We start from the raw sequence: 15,263 nt of genomic DNA on the forward strand, positions 1-15,263 counted from the left end.
TGCGCGGGGAAGTGGTGGGCGGGGGGCGTGGCTATCTCAGGTCCCGCCCGCGGCGCGGCACGTGGGCTGCGAGGAGGAGCTTTGCCTAGTTTGCAGGCAGCGCAGGGTAGACGGCGGCAGGAGAAGCGGTGGTGGGCAAGATGAATGCAGGCTCAGATCCCGTGGTCATCGTCTCGGCGGCGCGGACCATCATAGGTGAGTGGCCGGCGGGCCCCGCGCAGAGTCCGAGGCGCCTGCTGCTTCGGCAGGAGCGCCGAGGGCCGGACTTGTGTAGGAGAGGGGCGTATGTGGAGGAAGCCGGTCAGGCCAAGCCATGGGGACCCGCGGGATCCCTGGAACCCCGCGCCTCCCGCGTTCCCTGACCTGGCGCTACAGCCCCACCCCCTCTTCCGATGTGCGCACTCCGTCCCTCGTGCTCAGATTGGCTCCCGGGATAGAGCCATCGCGTGGCCTGCCTCTTCCATTGGTTGGCTTAGGGAGGCGTTCTCCTCCGGGGCCCCTGATTGGTCGGCTCCGGGAGGCGCCGTCAGTAATGCCTGCGGCAGGGGCGGAACTGCTGGGTGGTCTGAGCCCGGCTTTGGGCTGGGCTCGGGCTGTCACACAATGGCTGGAAGTCGTGACTTCGTCTCCTTCGTGCCGCATGGTTTTCAACGCCCTTGACCCGCCGGTTCCTTTTGTTTGGGAAGCATGGGGCCGCATCCAGTCCTTCGGATTTGGGGAAATAGAAAGGCTACAGCGGCGTCCCTAGGCCGTTCTGGAAGTCGCCTGTCCGGCCCTTGGCCGCTGCGAGTCGCACCCACCTTGATCTTTACTCAGACCAGCAGGTGTAGGAACGTGTGGGAGGAGAGGGCACTGCCTCCTCGCGGTGGCCTTGCCGAACAGGATCATGAGGCCCCACTGCTCGTGGGTGGTTTCTGCATTACCCGCAGGCTTGTGATGTCCACGCTCTCCGCCTTTCCATTGTAGGTTCCTTCAATGGTGCCTTAGCTGCTGTTCCTGTCCAGGACCTGGGCTCCACTGTCATAAAAGAAGTCTTGAAGAGGGCCACGGTGGCTCCGGAAGATGTGTCTGAGGTCATCTTTGGACATGTTTTGGCAGCAGGTAACTCTCAGTGATTCCAGGAGAAGTCAGGCTTATTAGAAACAGCCCATAAACACACACACACACACACTCACACACTCTCTTACTCACTCAAGTTCTTGCCTCCATGCTTTTGCTCAGAGTTCCCTCTGTTAAGATTCCTCCTGTGGCCCCCTTCTTCCAGCCCTGTCAGTAGCTTCTATCCAGCTTGAGACTCAGCTTCTTGGCCAGGCAGGGTGGCTCCTGCCTGTAATTCCAGCACTTTGGGAGGCAGAGGAGGAAGTATCACTTGAGGCCAGAAGTTTGAGACTAGCCTGGGCAACAAAGCAAGACCCCGTCTCTACAAAAAATAAAATAGCCAGGTATGATGGCCTGTGCCTCCCAGCTACTGGAGAGGCTGAGGTGGGAGGATCACTTGAGCCCAGGAGTTTGAGGCTGCAGTGATTGTGTCACTGCACTCCATTCTGGGTGACAGAGTGAGACCCTTTCTCTAAACAAACAAAAAGACTTAGCTTCATTAATATGCTTTTTGTGAATGAACTTAGACCACTGACCTACACTGCTTTTTCATTCTTTTTTTTTGAGGCAGAGTCTCGCTCTGTCGCCCAGGCTGGAGTGCAGTGGCATGATCTCGGCTCACTGCAAGCTCCGCCTCCCAGGTTCACGCCATTCTCCTGCCTCAGCCTCCCGAGTAGCTGGGACTACAGGCAGCCCACTGCCTTTTCATTCTTAAGAAGCAGGGCCAGCCGGGCGCGGTGGCTCACGCCTGTAATCCCAGCACTTTGGGAGGCCGAGGTGGGCAGATCATGAGGTCAGGAGATCAAGACCATCCTGGCTGACTCGGTGAAACTCCGTCTCTACTGAAAATACAAAAAATTAGCCGGGCGTGGTGGCGTGCGCCTGTATTCCCAGCTACTTGGGAGGCTGAGACCAGAGAATGACGTGAACCCAGGAGGCAGAGCTTGCAGTGAGCTGAGATTGTGCCACCACACTCCATCCAGCCTGGGCGACAGAGTGAGACTCCGTTTCAAAAAATAAAAATAAAAAATAAGAAGCAGGGCCAGCCCGATGCATAGGAAAGTATGCCTGCTCCTCCTTATTACCTCAAAGTGTCATTCATTCAACAAAAATGTATTCAGTTCCTCCTAGGTGCCCCAGACTGTGCTTAGTGGTGGGAGTATGGCTCTAACAATACAGGTAAGTTCCCTGCCCTCTTAGGGCTCAGTTCTGAGCTTGGAAAATAGGTGCCACATCATGCCCCTTGCAAATGGGGCATATCACTCCCTAGAAGAATATAGCTGAGTCCTGAGAGTGCCCCCATCTTCTGATTCTTTGGGTTTGAACACTCGTAATTAATTAATTTATTATTATTATTATTATTTAAAGAGACAGGATCTTACTCTGTCATCCAGGCTGGAATGCAGTGGTGTAATCAATCATAGCCCACTATAAGCTCAAACTCCTGGGCTCCATGGTATCCTCCCACCTCAGCCTCTGGAGTAGCTGGGATTACAGGAGCAGGCCACCACACCTGGCCAATTTTAAAAATTTTTTTGTAGAAGTGGAGTCTGTCTGTTGCCTAGGCGTGAGTGCAGTGGCTGTTCACAGGCACAGTCATGGTGCACCATGGCCTTGAACTTCTGAGCTAGCTGGGACTACCGGTGCATGTCTACTAAGTTTAAGGCTTTTAAAGCACCGTGCTAAATGCTTTCCTTTCATTACCTCATTTAATCTTCCCCACAAGTCTGTTATATCCTATTATCTTCATTTTACAAATGAATAAATGAGTGTTTGAGAGATTAAATGACTTACCAGGGTCACAGTTTGAAGTGGAGCTAGCACTTGAACTTAGATCTGTCCTATTCCTTAAGCCAGATAACCTTCTACAGTCACGTAACGAATGTTTATTGAGCACCTACTTTGTACCAGGCACTATTTTAGCAGCTGGAGATAAGCAATGTTCAGATCAGATAGAAATTCTCATTCTCATGAAGCTCATAGTATGCTAAATGCTAGTATTATTAATTATGTTAGCACCTCATTTCTTTCTCTTTTTTTTTTTTTTTTTTTGAGATGGAGTCCCACTCTGTTGCCCAGGCTGGAGTGCAGTGACGCAGTCTTGGCTCACTGCAACCTCTGCCTCCTGGGTTCCAGTGATTCTCCTGCCTCAGCCTCCCAAGTAACTGGGATTACAGGTGCCTGCCACTGTGCCCAGCTAATTTTTGTATTTTTAGTAGAGATGGGGTTTCAACATGTTGGCCAGGCTGGTCTCAAACCTCTGACCTCAAGTTATCTACCCGCTTCGGCCTCCCAAAGTGCTGGGATTACAGCCGTGAGGTGCCATGCCCAGCCCTGTACCTCATTTCTTCTTTTTTTTTTTTTTGAGATGGAGTCTTACTCTGTCACCCAGGCTGGGGGAGTGCAGCTGTACGATCTCGGCTCACTGCAACCTCTGTCTCTCAGGTTCAAGCGATTCTCCTGCCTCAGCCTCCTGAGTAGCTGGGATTACAGTCATGCACCACCATGCCCAGCTAATTTTTGTATTTTTAATAGAGAGGGGGGGTTCACCATGTTGGCCAGGCTGGTCTCGAACCCCTGACCTCAAGTAATGCGCCCCCCTTGGCCTCCCAAAGTGCTGGAATTACAGGCGTTAGCCGCTGCTCCCAGCCTGAGGCACCGCGCCGGGCCTGTCTTTTTAATATGTATATGATCCTGCATATGTTTTCAGTCTCAAGTAACCCTACCCGTTTTTAGTTTCCAGCCTAATCCCAGATTGATAACATTGGGATGAATATGATCTCTAAGTTTTTGTCAATGACTTATTTGCTAGTTCTTCCCCACAAACTCACCAAGGAAGAGTGGTAGGTATGAATATATCTGAAACTTGGAATAGAGTAACCACTGTATAAACATTTACCATTGACTCTGATAACAGACAATGACAATTGAGAATATTTGAAACTTTTAACTCTATTCTCTTCTGTGCTACTTTAAGTAAATTATGTATTTCTTCCCAACTAAAGGAAGTCCCATAGTTGAATTATGAAAAGGTATTTGTGTTTCAGCACTCAGAATGAGAAAAAAAGGTATTTGTGAATTCTGAGTTTGTATATATTTTGTTATATAACCATTTAAGCATAGTCTAATGAATACTAAGCAAGAACAGAACTGCTTATTATCAAAGGTTTTCCTTTTTAAGTAACCCCTTTTCTTCTCAAGTATCTTAAGCCATGATCTTGGGAGCAAATGGCCCTAGTTAGAAACACTGATAATGCCTAGGTTATATCCTGTGTTTATTGGACATAGGTTTGATAATGCTTATTTAAGCCCCCCCGCCCCGCCTTTTTTTTTTTTTTTGAGACGGAGTTTCGCTCTTGTTGCCCAGGCTGGAGTGTAACGGCCTGATCTTAGCTCACCACAACCTCCGCTTCCCGGGTTCAAGCAATTCTCCTGCCTCAGCTTCCCGAGTAACTAGGATTACGTTCATGCACCACCACGGCTAGCTAATTTTGTATTTTTAGTAGAGATGGAGTTTCTCCATGTTGGTCAGGCTGGTCTCAAACTCCCTACCTCAGGTGATCTGCCCTCCTTGACCTCCCAAAGTGCTGGGATTACAGGCATGGGCCACCGTGCCCAGCTCATTTAAGCCATATCAAAAGATGAGGATGACACTTCTTTCTTAAGGTATTAATGACTTCTTTCTGGAGGAGAAAGCTTATATCTATGAAATACCTACGGAGCAGCACAAGGCAGTATATATTCAAGGACTAGACTGTGACAGGTGGAGAGTGTATACAGGCCTTTTTGCCTCCAGTGGGCACTTACCTGACCTGTAGGCTTTCAGAAGTGGCAGGTAACCCAACTGGCAATTTTACACACACTTTCACTGTGACCTTTTGTCTTTCTCCTTGATTGCTAAGAGTCCTCTGTGTTCCTCTTTCTAGGCTGTGGGCAGAATCCTGTTAGACAAGCCAGTGTGGGTGCAGGAATTCCCTACCCTGTTCCAGCATGGAGCTGCCAGATGATCTGTGGGTCAGGCCTAAAAGCTGTGTGCCTTGCAGCCCAGTCAATAGGGATAGGAGACTCCAGCATTGTGGTTGCAGGAGGCATGGAAAATATGAGCAAGGTAAGGCCTCTCTGATGAGGTGGCTTTCACTGACCTCACACCGAGAAACTCATCTCTATGCCAGAACAGAGTAAACTGATGCATAGCAGAGCTGGAACCAAACAGTGAACAAATAAACAGAAATGACAACCTTGTTCCCTACTTGAATGTGAATTATTCTTCAGTTTGGGTGGGAAATCCAGGTTGATAAAAAGTTTATCAACCAGTGTGATTTTCTAAACTATTAATGAAGCGTGTAATATTTTCTGAATTACATTCATAATATTAGTTGCTTGATGTCCTTGGTTTTAAATTTCTTTCCCATTGTGAGTAAAAGGCAAAAGACAGATGTTGCCACTTACCTTCCTGCACGTGACAAGGAGATCCTGGGGACCAGACTTTTTTGACCTTTTCAGGGTATAAAACTTGTAAAAGAGGACCACCAAGTGGTGCCCTTCTCCAGTAGGTTTGTCAGGCACGATTTGTTTCACCAAGTTCCATACCTCAAATTGGCATAGCGGTTGAAAGAAAAAGTATATCCCCTGCTTCCTACTGAGGCAGCTCAGGGACCGAGGTGCAGATTCCCTAGATAGCAGCTGATTCAACCCAGCCATTGCTGAGGTTCAGGAGGAGGCAGGCTAAAGGTAGCAAAAATAATCAGTGATTTTGATGGGATGACACTGACATCTGTGTAGTACTTTACCAGGTGCTTTTGTATATGTGTTCACAACAGCCCCATATAGGGTAGATGATATCATTCCCAGTTTACAGGTAAGGAAACTGAAGGCCAGAGCCAGCATTCAAATACAACTCTTCCGACTCTAAGTCCAGTCAATGACTCTTTCCATTCTAATATACCTGCTGTTGAGTTGGTGAGAGTTAAGACTGGCCGCTACTCAGAAATCCCTCCCGATCATTTAGTTAGCCTGATTATTCTCACTGTAGACATTATGTCATCCATTAAAATAGGTAACACATTGTTAGCTTTACTTAAGCCCTTAGAAGATTTCTTCATTTAACAGATAATTAATCGCCTCGATGGAAAGAATAAATGGGATTCTTAAGGAAACAGGACACAGAATGGGTAGGTTTGAGGGAGAATTGAAAATGGGTAGGTAGGAGAGTAATGGTTCCCAACAATAGGAAAGATGAAGTCTGCTAATTCCAGGGGTCTTTAGACCCTGGCCTGGCTGAGGACCTGGAGCTGGGGAGAAGGGCTGCAAAGGGGCCTAGATGAAGACTTAGGAAATACTAGATAGTTTTGAGTTGTATTCTGGGGATAAGACTAATTACAACTAAGCCTAAATCCATTTTTATTTTTGACTTCTAGGCTCCTCACTTGGCTTACTTGAGAACAGGAGTAAAGATAGGTGAGATGCCACTGACTGACAGTATACTCTGTGATGGTCTTACAGATGCATTTCACAACTGTCATATGGGTATTACAGGTAAGGCAGACATAGCTGAAACTGTATTAGCTTTAAAAAGGTTAAAAAGACCATATAGTAATCTGCTTCTTAGGTGCTTTTGTCCTTATGGCCAGAGACTGTCTTAAGGATTTTTGTATCTCTTCTTTGATTAACTGAAGTGAAGTAAGTATTCTCTTTTTCGTGAACCCTTGATTATCAGAGAATGTTGGAAGTGGGAAGTACGTCAGAGTTCTTCTGGATCAACCCCTCATTTTACCAAATGAAGAAACAGGGCCCACAAATAGTGCTTGTGTGGCAGAGGTAGTAACAGAGATAAACCAGTTGCTTTTTGGTACCTAACTGTATTTTTTGCACTACACAACTGGGTTATTGGTCATTCATGTTGAGGGGTCCTGTGGTCTAGGTTTAATGGCAAAGCAACTGGGAAATCAAAATAACTCTTGTCTTTAGTATACATGTAAAACTTAGGAAACAGAATAGACATTTTAGAGTTAAAGAATCAAACCCTGAGATGTTAAGCACCTTGCTCAAATGCATGCAGCAATGGCTCTGGTTCTATGTAACATATAAATATGTGAAAAAGGTAATGGGGAAAAGTACAAGATTCCAAGAGGAAACTTCCTTCCAAGAGGAAGGAAGGAAGGGCTTAGGGATATGGGAAGCAATGAGAAGCTCAAGGCATCTTGACCACTTCTCGACTTAGAGCCACAACAGAGAAGGCTATAAGAACACAGGCAGACCATGGAAGACACTGTGTGACCAACTGCCTCAACCATAACTAGAAGTGGTCATTAAAAATTCAGATCCCGAGCCCTTTCCAAGGTGTACTGTGGATTGAATTGTACTCTTCCAGCCTCCAGAACTGTAAGAAAATAAATTGCTCTTCTTTAGAAAAAAAGAAAAAAGCCTCAGGTCATGATGGAGTAATTGACAAAGATTAGACTTCCCACTATAAACAAGCATAAAACTTGTGAAAATATATAAAGCCACTGTTTTATATATGTCAGGTTGTGACTAATACTCATGTAAGACTGAAGTCCTTGAGAGAAGGGAAAACCCAACTGTCACTGTCTCTACCTGAGGCACTTCCCAAACTGTGTTATGGAGAGGCAGAGCCTAAGCTGGAAACAGTGGTCTCAGTGACTCGAAGAAGCAGAGAATTTGGGGCTTCTGAGATGGCTGGAGTTTGTGGGGCAGAATAAGGGGGAGAAGAAAAAAAGAGCTCCAGAAATCTGCAAAAGGGTCCCCTTAAGTCTTTGATCAAATACTAAGCTTGTAGGTAATAGCTTACAAGGCCTAGTAGAAAGGAGCTGCAAGGGAGAGGTGAACCGGAGATTTTATATATTACCAGGAGATAAAAGTTCTGGACAAGCAAGTGGAAACCTTACTGAACCCCTTGGACACTCCATTGACATCTCAGAAAGACCACAGTTTAGGGGTAGGGCCAAAGCCACAGAGTAAAAGCTACTCTAGACCCAAACTAATAAGCTTAAAAACAAGCCTCAAAAGGATCAAGGTGATTTGCCAGTATTTTGACGGCTTGTGGAAACAAAACTCAATATATTCTCTAAAGATAATAAAATCCATATGTCCAACTATGTAGCAACTATAATGTGCAGCATGCAATAAGAACTTTCTAGGTACACAAAGAATTAGGAAAATATAGCTTACAACCAGGGTGGAAAAAAAACCACAACAGTCAACAGACCCTGCAATACTAGAATTATCAGACAAGGATCTTAAAGGCTCTACTTTACAGATGTTTAAAGATACAAAGGAAAATATAATCTTCATGGAGGAATAGATGTGGACATCTCAGGAGTAAAAGGAAAAAATACAAACAAGAACCAAATAGAAATTCTAGAACTTGCAAAGTACACAATCTGAAATTAAGAATTCACTGGGATGGGGCTGGGCATGGTGGCTGACACCTGTAATCCCAGCACCTTGGGAGGCTGAGGCAGGAGGATTGCTTGAGGCTGGGAGTTTGAGACTAGGCTGAGCAACATAGTTAGACCTCATCTCTAAAAAAAAAGAAAAAAAAAATTCTGAATGGCCTTAACAGCATCTTGGAGACAGAAGAAAAAGAGTCAGGAAGTTTGAAGATAGATCATATACACAACCTGAAGAACACAGAGAAAAATAATGGAGAATACATGAACAGGCCAGGCACGGTAGCTCACACCTGTAATCCCAGCACTTTGGGAGGCCAAGTCGGGTAGATCATCTGAGGTCAGGAGTTCAAGACCAGCCTGGCCAAGGTGGTGAAACCCTGTCTCTACTAAAAATACAAAAATGAGCTGTATGTGGTGGCCCGTGCCTGTAATCCCAACTACTTGGGAGGCTGAGGCAGAAGAATAGCTTGAACCCAGGAGGTGGAGGTTGCAGCAAGCTAAGATTGCACCATTGCGCTCCAGCCTGGGTGACAAGCAAAACTCTGTCTCAAAAAATTAAATTAAATTAAATTAAATTAAAAAACAGGCCAGGTGCGGTGGCTCACACCTGTAATCCCAGCGCTTTGGGAGGCCAACGCAGGCAGATCATCTGAGGTTGGGAGTTCGAGACCCACCTGACCAACATGGAGAAACTCCGTCTCTACTAAAAATACAAAATTAGCCAGGCTGGTGGCGCATGCCTGTAATCCCAGCTACTCGGGAGGCTGAAGCAGGAGAATCGCTTGAACCTGGGAGGCGGAGGTTGCGTTGAGCTGAGATCACACCATTGCACTCCAGCCTGGGCAACAAGAGTGAAACTCCATCTCAAAAAAATAAAATATAAATGAACAGAGCCTTGGTGGTCTGCAGGACAAAATGAATAGGACTAGCATGCATGGAATAGGAATCTCATACACAAGGAAGAGAGAGAATGGGGCAGAAAAAAACTGAAGAAAATTTCCAAATTTGGTGTGAAAAGAAGTTCAAAGACCAAGATGGACAAGGGAAAAATTGCACCTTAGCAAATTGTAGAAAAAAGTTAAAAAAAGATCATGCCACTGCACTCCAGTCTGGGCAACAGAGTGAGACTCTGTCTCAAAAAAAAAAAAAAAAAAAGACTGAAAGTGAAGAGCGATTTTTAGATGAAGGAAAATGAATTGCCTGCACACCTACACTATAAGAAATACTAAAGGAGCCAGGCATGGTGGTATGTGCCTGTAGTCCCACCTACTCAAGAGCTGAGGCAGGAGATTGCTTGAGTCCAAGAGTTTGAGTCTAGCCTGGGCAACGCTATCATAGTCTACTATGATTGCACCTGTGAGTATCTACTGCATTCCAGTCTGGGTAACATAGTGACACAACAACAACAAAAGAATAGCTTCTGGCCGGGCTCGGTGTCTCACGCCTGTAATCCTAACACTTTGGGAGGCCGAGGCGGGCAGATCATGAGGTCAGGAGATCGAGACCATCCTGGCTAACACGGTGAAACCCCGTCTCTACTAAAACTACAAAAAATTAGCCAGGTGTGGCGGCGGGCCCCTGTAGTCCCAGCTACTCTGGAGGCCAAGGCAGGAGACTTGCTTGAACCTGGGAGGCGGAGGTTGCAGTAAGCTGAGATATTGCACCATTGCACTCCAGCCTGGGCAACAAGAATGAAACTCCATCTCTAAATAAATAAATAAATAGATAAATAGTGTAAATAAATACTGTATGAAATGCAAAGCACTCAGAATAGCCAAAACAATTTTGAAGTTAGAAAATAGCACTTACATGCTCTGATTTTAACATTACCTATAAAGCTGTGGTAAACAAGACAGTGTGGTTTTGGCATAAGGACAGAGAAAGAGAACAGAGTTCAGAAATAGACCCAGACTTGTGCTCGTTTTCAACAAAGGCATCAATGGAATGAAATGGAGAAATTAAAGTCTTTTCAACAAATGGTGCTGGAACAACAGATTACTCACAGGGAAAGATGAACCTAGATCCCTACCTCACACCCTATATAAAAGCTAATTTGAGATAAATCATGGATTTAAAAATAAAAGCAAAAACTGTAAAGCTTCTAGAAATACATATAAGAGAATAGCTTTTACAGTGTGCAGTGGCAGGTGCCTGTAGTCCCAGCTACTAGGGAGGCTGTGGTGGGAGGATCACTTGAGACTAGCAGTTTGAAGTTGTATAGTATACTATGGTTGATTTTGCCTGTTAGTAGCTGCTGCATTCCAGCCTGGTCAACATAGTGAGACATCATCCAAAAAAAAAAAGAAAAAGAAAAACAGCTTGGTAAGTAAAGACAAGACATAGAAAGCAAAGCAATAACTTTTTTTTTTTTTCTTTTTTTTTTGTGGAGACAGGTCTCACTCTGTCACCCAGATTAGAGTGCAGTGGCTCAATCTTGGCTCACTGCAATCCCCACCTCAGCCTCCTGAGTAGCTGGTACCACAGGTACGCACCACCATGCCTGGCTAATTTTTTGTATTTTTTGTAGAAATGGGGTTTCACCATGTTGCCCAGGCTGGCCTCAAACTCCTGAGCTCAAGGGATCCTCCCACCTCAGCCTCCCAAAGTGCTGGGATTACAGGTGTGACCCACCGAACCTGGCCAATTCTCACATTTATAGAAGAGAGTTACAAATACGGAAAGGGAGAAGAATGTAGCTTGTGGTGTTAGGTTGCATTTTGGAGAACTCAAAATGCAGTATGAACTCAAGGTGTTACCATGAGTGTGTGTGTATATGTAAAATTATAAATAATACATATGAGGCCAGGCGTGGTGGCTCAAGCCTGTAATCCCAGCACTTTGGGAGGCCGAGGTGGGCGGATCACGAGGTCAGGAGATCGAGACCATCCTGGCTAACACGGTGAAACCCCGTCTCTACTAAAAATACAAAAAATTAGCCGGGCGTGTTGGCGGGCGCCTATAGTCCCAGCTACTCGGGAGGCTGAGGCAGGAGAATGGCGTGAACCCGGGAGGCGGAGCTTGCAGTGAGCTGAGATCGCGCCACTGCACTCCAGCCTGGTGGACAGAGCAAGACTCCGTCTCAAAAATAAATAAATAAATAAATAAATACATACATACATACATAAATAAATAATACATATGGAAGTTTCTACTGAACAGACCTAGAAACAATGACAAACCAGTAACAACAAGCAGTCCTGACACCCAGATCTTCTAAATACATTTATCCACTAAAAGGAACTAAGATTGTTTGGAGAAATGGCCCTTTCCAAGGCTAGGGAAGAAATGCTAAAAAATTAAGGACATGCTCGGGGACATGTCGAAAGTACACAGGAGGCAGCCTACGGGGCTTCCACTTTCCTGTAGTGGAATTTTGAACAATTTGAGCATCAAAGTCAGTAATGATAGTAATGGGTTATAACTGCCCAAATTTTGAACAATTTCAGCATCAAAGTAAGTAATGATAGTAATGAATTATAACTTACTCAATAAAATGAAAATGTATGAGTCCATCCTGATATAAATAACTGAATACATGGGAGAAAAGGAAAAGCTTTTCTTTATGGTAAAATGCCAATTAATACCTTACCAATAGAAAGAATGTTGGAGTTAGAAAGTCATGAATGAATGCTAAAACTAGTGGGTGAAAATATGATGGGGAAGATATTTTGATAATCTAAAAAGAACCTCTGATAAATTATTGATTACTTATAAATGAAAAAATGGTACCTTTAAAAGCTAGAAACCTGGTGAATACCAAACCATTTTAACCAAGTGATCAAAGATGACATCACCTGGGATAAACTGATTGTCATTTGTGTCCTAATAAGACTCGCTGAGAAAAATCATACTATCATTCAGTGGTATACCTGCCTTTTGGCAGAATCTTAATCTAATTCTGAGGAAACATCAGACAAATCAAAATTGATGACACTTAACAAAAGAACTGGCCCATGTTCTTCAAAAATATCAAGCTTAAGAAGCATAGTCTGAAGAACTGTTACAGATAAAAGCAAACTAGAGAGATTGATGGTTGTAGAATGCATGCTGCTTTATTGGCTCCTGGACTGAACAAATAAAGGAGCTAGAAGGACATTACTGGAATAATAGGTGAAATTTGAATGTGGACCAAGGATTATAGTGTCTGATTCATGTTAAATTTCCTGATTTTTGTTTTGTTTTGTGAGACAGGGTCACCCAGGCTGGAGTGCAGAGGCACAATCATGGCTCACTGCAGCCTTGAACTCCTAGGCTTAAGTGATCCTTCTGCCTCAGCCTCCCAAGCAGCTAGGACTACTAGCTACATGGCACACACACCATGCCCGGCTAAATTTATTTTTAATGGAGACAGTCTCGCCGTGCCCAGGCTGGTCTCAAACTCCTGGGCTCAAGTGATCCTCCCACCTCAGCCTTCCAAAATGCTGGGATTACAGGTGTGAGCCACCACACTTGGCCCAATTTCTTGAGTTTTGTAACTGTGCTTATGTAAGAAAGTGGCCTTGTTTTGGGGAAGTATACACTGAAATTAAAATTTAAGAGTAAGAAGGCATTGTATCTCCAACTTTCTCTCAAATGGTTTGGAAGAAAATATTAAAGCAAATGGAGGGAAAATATAAATGGTGACTGGGTGAAGGAAATTTCTGTAAGTTTACAATTATATAGAAAGGGAAGGAGAGAAGTATGACTCCTGAAAGTCACTGCAACATTTCCAAACCAACTGCCAGTGGCAGGCAGGGCCACCCCACACAGAGCATTGCACAGGCCACCATGAGCCTGCTAGCATGTGTGGTCAGTCAGTGCTTGGTCAAATGTGGATAACTTGAGCTATCAAATGCCAGTTCATGAAAATGTTACTTTTTTGCTGTTTTTCTTTTCCCAGCTGAAAATGTAGCCAAAAAATGGCAAGTGAGTAGAGAAGATCAGGACAAGGTTGCAGTTCTGTCCCAGAACAGGACAGAGAATGCACAGAAAGCTGGCCATTTTGACAAAGAGATTGTACCAGTTTTGGTGTCAACTAGAAAGGGTGAGTATATCATAATGGTTTAATTAAACATCAACCTATTTATAGGTAAGAGTAACATCTAAAAGAGTAATACATAGGAATCTTTAGAAATTGTATCTTAGTTGTGTTTTTCAGGTTGCAAATATATGCCCTGGATACATGAATGTGGGGAGGGGGTATGCTGAGGTTTACAGGACACGGTAACATGGGACCTATGTCAGCACTCAGGCACTCTTTGTTCCAGAGTGTCCAGGACCACTGTGCACACACAGCAGATTTCATGAGAAGCTGGAGCACTGGCTCATGGTTGTTAGAAGGCACCAGCTGACCTGTTTCCTGTATAGGCTCAACCTCCTCAGAAGTGGACACCCGTTACTTCTTGCTGCTTCTGTGTGATCTGTTTCACATTCAAAGGGTGGATCTTTTGGGGTCACTCGCGATTTTCTAATACAGAATGCTCCCTGTCAACCTCCCTTATTGATAACTGACATCTCTTATGTCCTGCTAGCAGTGCACGATTGGCTTTGAGACTCCCTGATCCACTCACTCATAACCAGCCAAGTACTATGACCCAAACTATAGCAGAATTTGGCACAAACAGGCCCCTGGTAGCTACTTTCCTCAGGAAGCCCTATGGATTTGGAAAACACAGGTGTCTCATAAGGACATACTCATAAATTGTTTTCATGTACAATAATTCTTGTGTGTACTTTCCTCCTGTTGTAATCAAAGTGGTCACATATTAAAACTTTTCTGCTGAATATGAATCCTCATGTTTAATGTCAGAGAACCCACCATTCCTAGCACACTTACTTCTGTCTCTGGACTAATCTTGAGTAATTGGGTTTCCTTCGTTTAGGTCTTATTGAAGTTAAAACAGATGAGTTTCCTCACCATGGGAGCAACATAGAAACCATATCCAAGCTAAAGCCTTGCTTTCTTACCGATGGAACGGGAACAGTCACCCCAGCCAATGCTTCAGGTTGTATTTTCTGAAGGACATCTGGGGGAATACTATGTTCTATAAGGTCTACCAAGTGAATATTTTTCTCTTTATTTATATACAAAAGTACTATTTTTTGAGACAGGGACTCACTCTGCCAGCCAGGTTGGAGTGCAGCGATATGATCATTGCTCACTCGCAGCCTCAAACTCCTGGGATCAAGTGAGCCCCCTGCCTTAACCTCCCAAGTAGCTGGGGGACTACAGGCATGAGCCACCACACCCAACTCTTATTTATATACAAAATTATTCTTAAAACAGTTTAAGGAAACATGTCATTTCTCTGTATTTGATCATTGACTTAACCTATACTGAAAGAATTAATTTGGTTTCTTGACATCCCAACTAGACATACAAATGAAGAAGTAAATTAGGGAACTTCAGTTTATCTACCTTTGTATTTTTCCAGTACCAGAAACTCCCAATACCTCCTTGTGAGGCCCAGGCTTATTCTTCCATTTCCTGTCAGAGATCTCCCCTCCCCAACTGCTGTAATCTTTTTTTTTCTTTTTTGAGACGGAGCCTTACTCTGTCGCCCAGGCCGGAGTACAGTGGTGCAATCTTGCCTCACTGCAACGTCCGCCTCCCAGGTTCAAGCAATTCTCCTGTCTCAGCCTCCTGAGTGGCTGGGACTACAGGCACACGCCACCACACCAGCTAATTTTTCTGTTTTAAGTAGAGATGAGTTTCACCCTATTGGTCAGGCTGGTCTCAAACTCCAGACCTCAGGTGATCCACCCTCGCCCACC

The 15,263-nt window shown here is 44.6% G+C and overlaps 1 protein-coding gene across 2 annotated transcripts in view; it reads left to right on the plus strand.

Moving 5' to 3' along the window:
• The window catches only part of ACAT2 (acetyl-CoA acetyltransferase 2), a 17,270-nt gene continuing 2,007 nt past the window's right edge, over positions 1 to 15,263 (plus strand). Inside the window, exons 1-6 of one of the 2 annotated variants that reach the window (XM_003271757.3) lie at positions 1 to 195; positions 967 to 1,101; positions 5,025 to 5,206; positions 6,516 to 6,633; positions 13,390 to 13,533; positions 14,372 to 14,494. In XM_003271757.3, the coding sequence (XP_003271805.1) occupies positions 141 to 195; positions 967 to 1,101; positions 5,025 to 5,206; positions 6,516 to 6,633; positions 13,390 to 13,533; positions 14,372 to 14,494 (757 nt within the window). In that variant the 5' untranslated portion in view covers positions 1 to 140. Of the gene's footprint in view, positions 196 to 557; positions 827 to 966; positions 1,102 to 5,024; positions 5,207 to 6,515; positions 6,634 to 13,389; positions 13,534 to 14,371; positions 14,495 to 15,263 lie in introns of those variants that run through there. The other variant, XM_003271758.4, reaches the window with a different exon arrangement.

Source organism: Nomascus leucogenys, chromosome 3 (genome assembly GCF_006542625.1).
Source record: "Nomascus leucogenys isolate Asia chromosome 3, Asia_NLE_v1, whole genome shotgun sequence".
Classification (NCBI taxonomy): Eukaryota; Metazoa; Chordata; class Mammalia; order Primates; family Hylobatidae; genus Nomascus; species Nomascus leucogenys.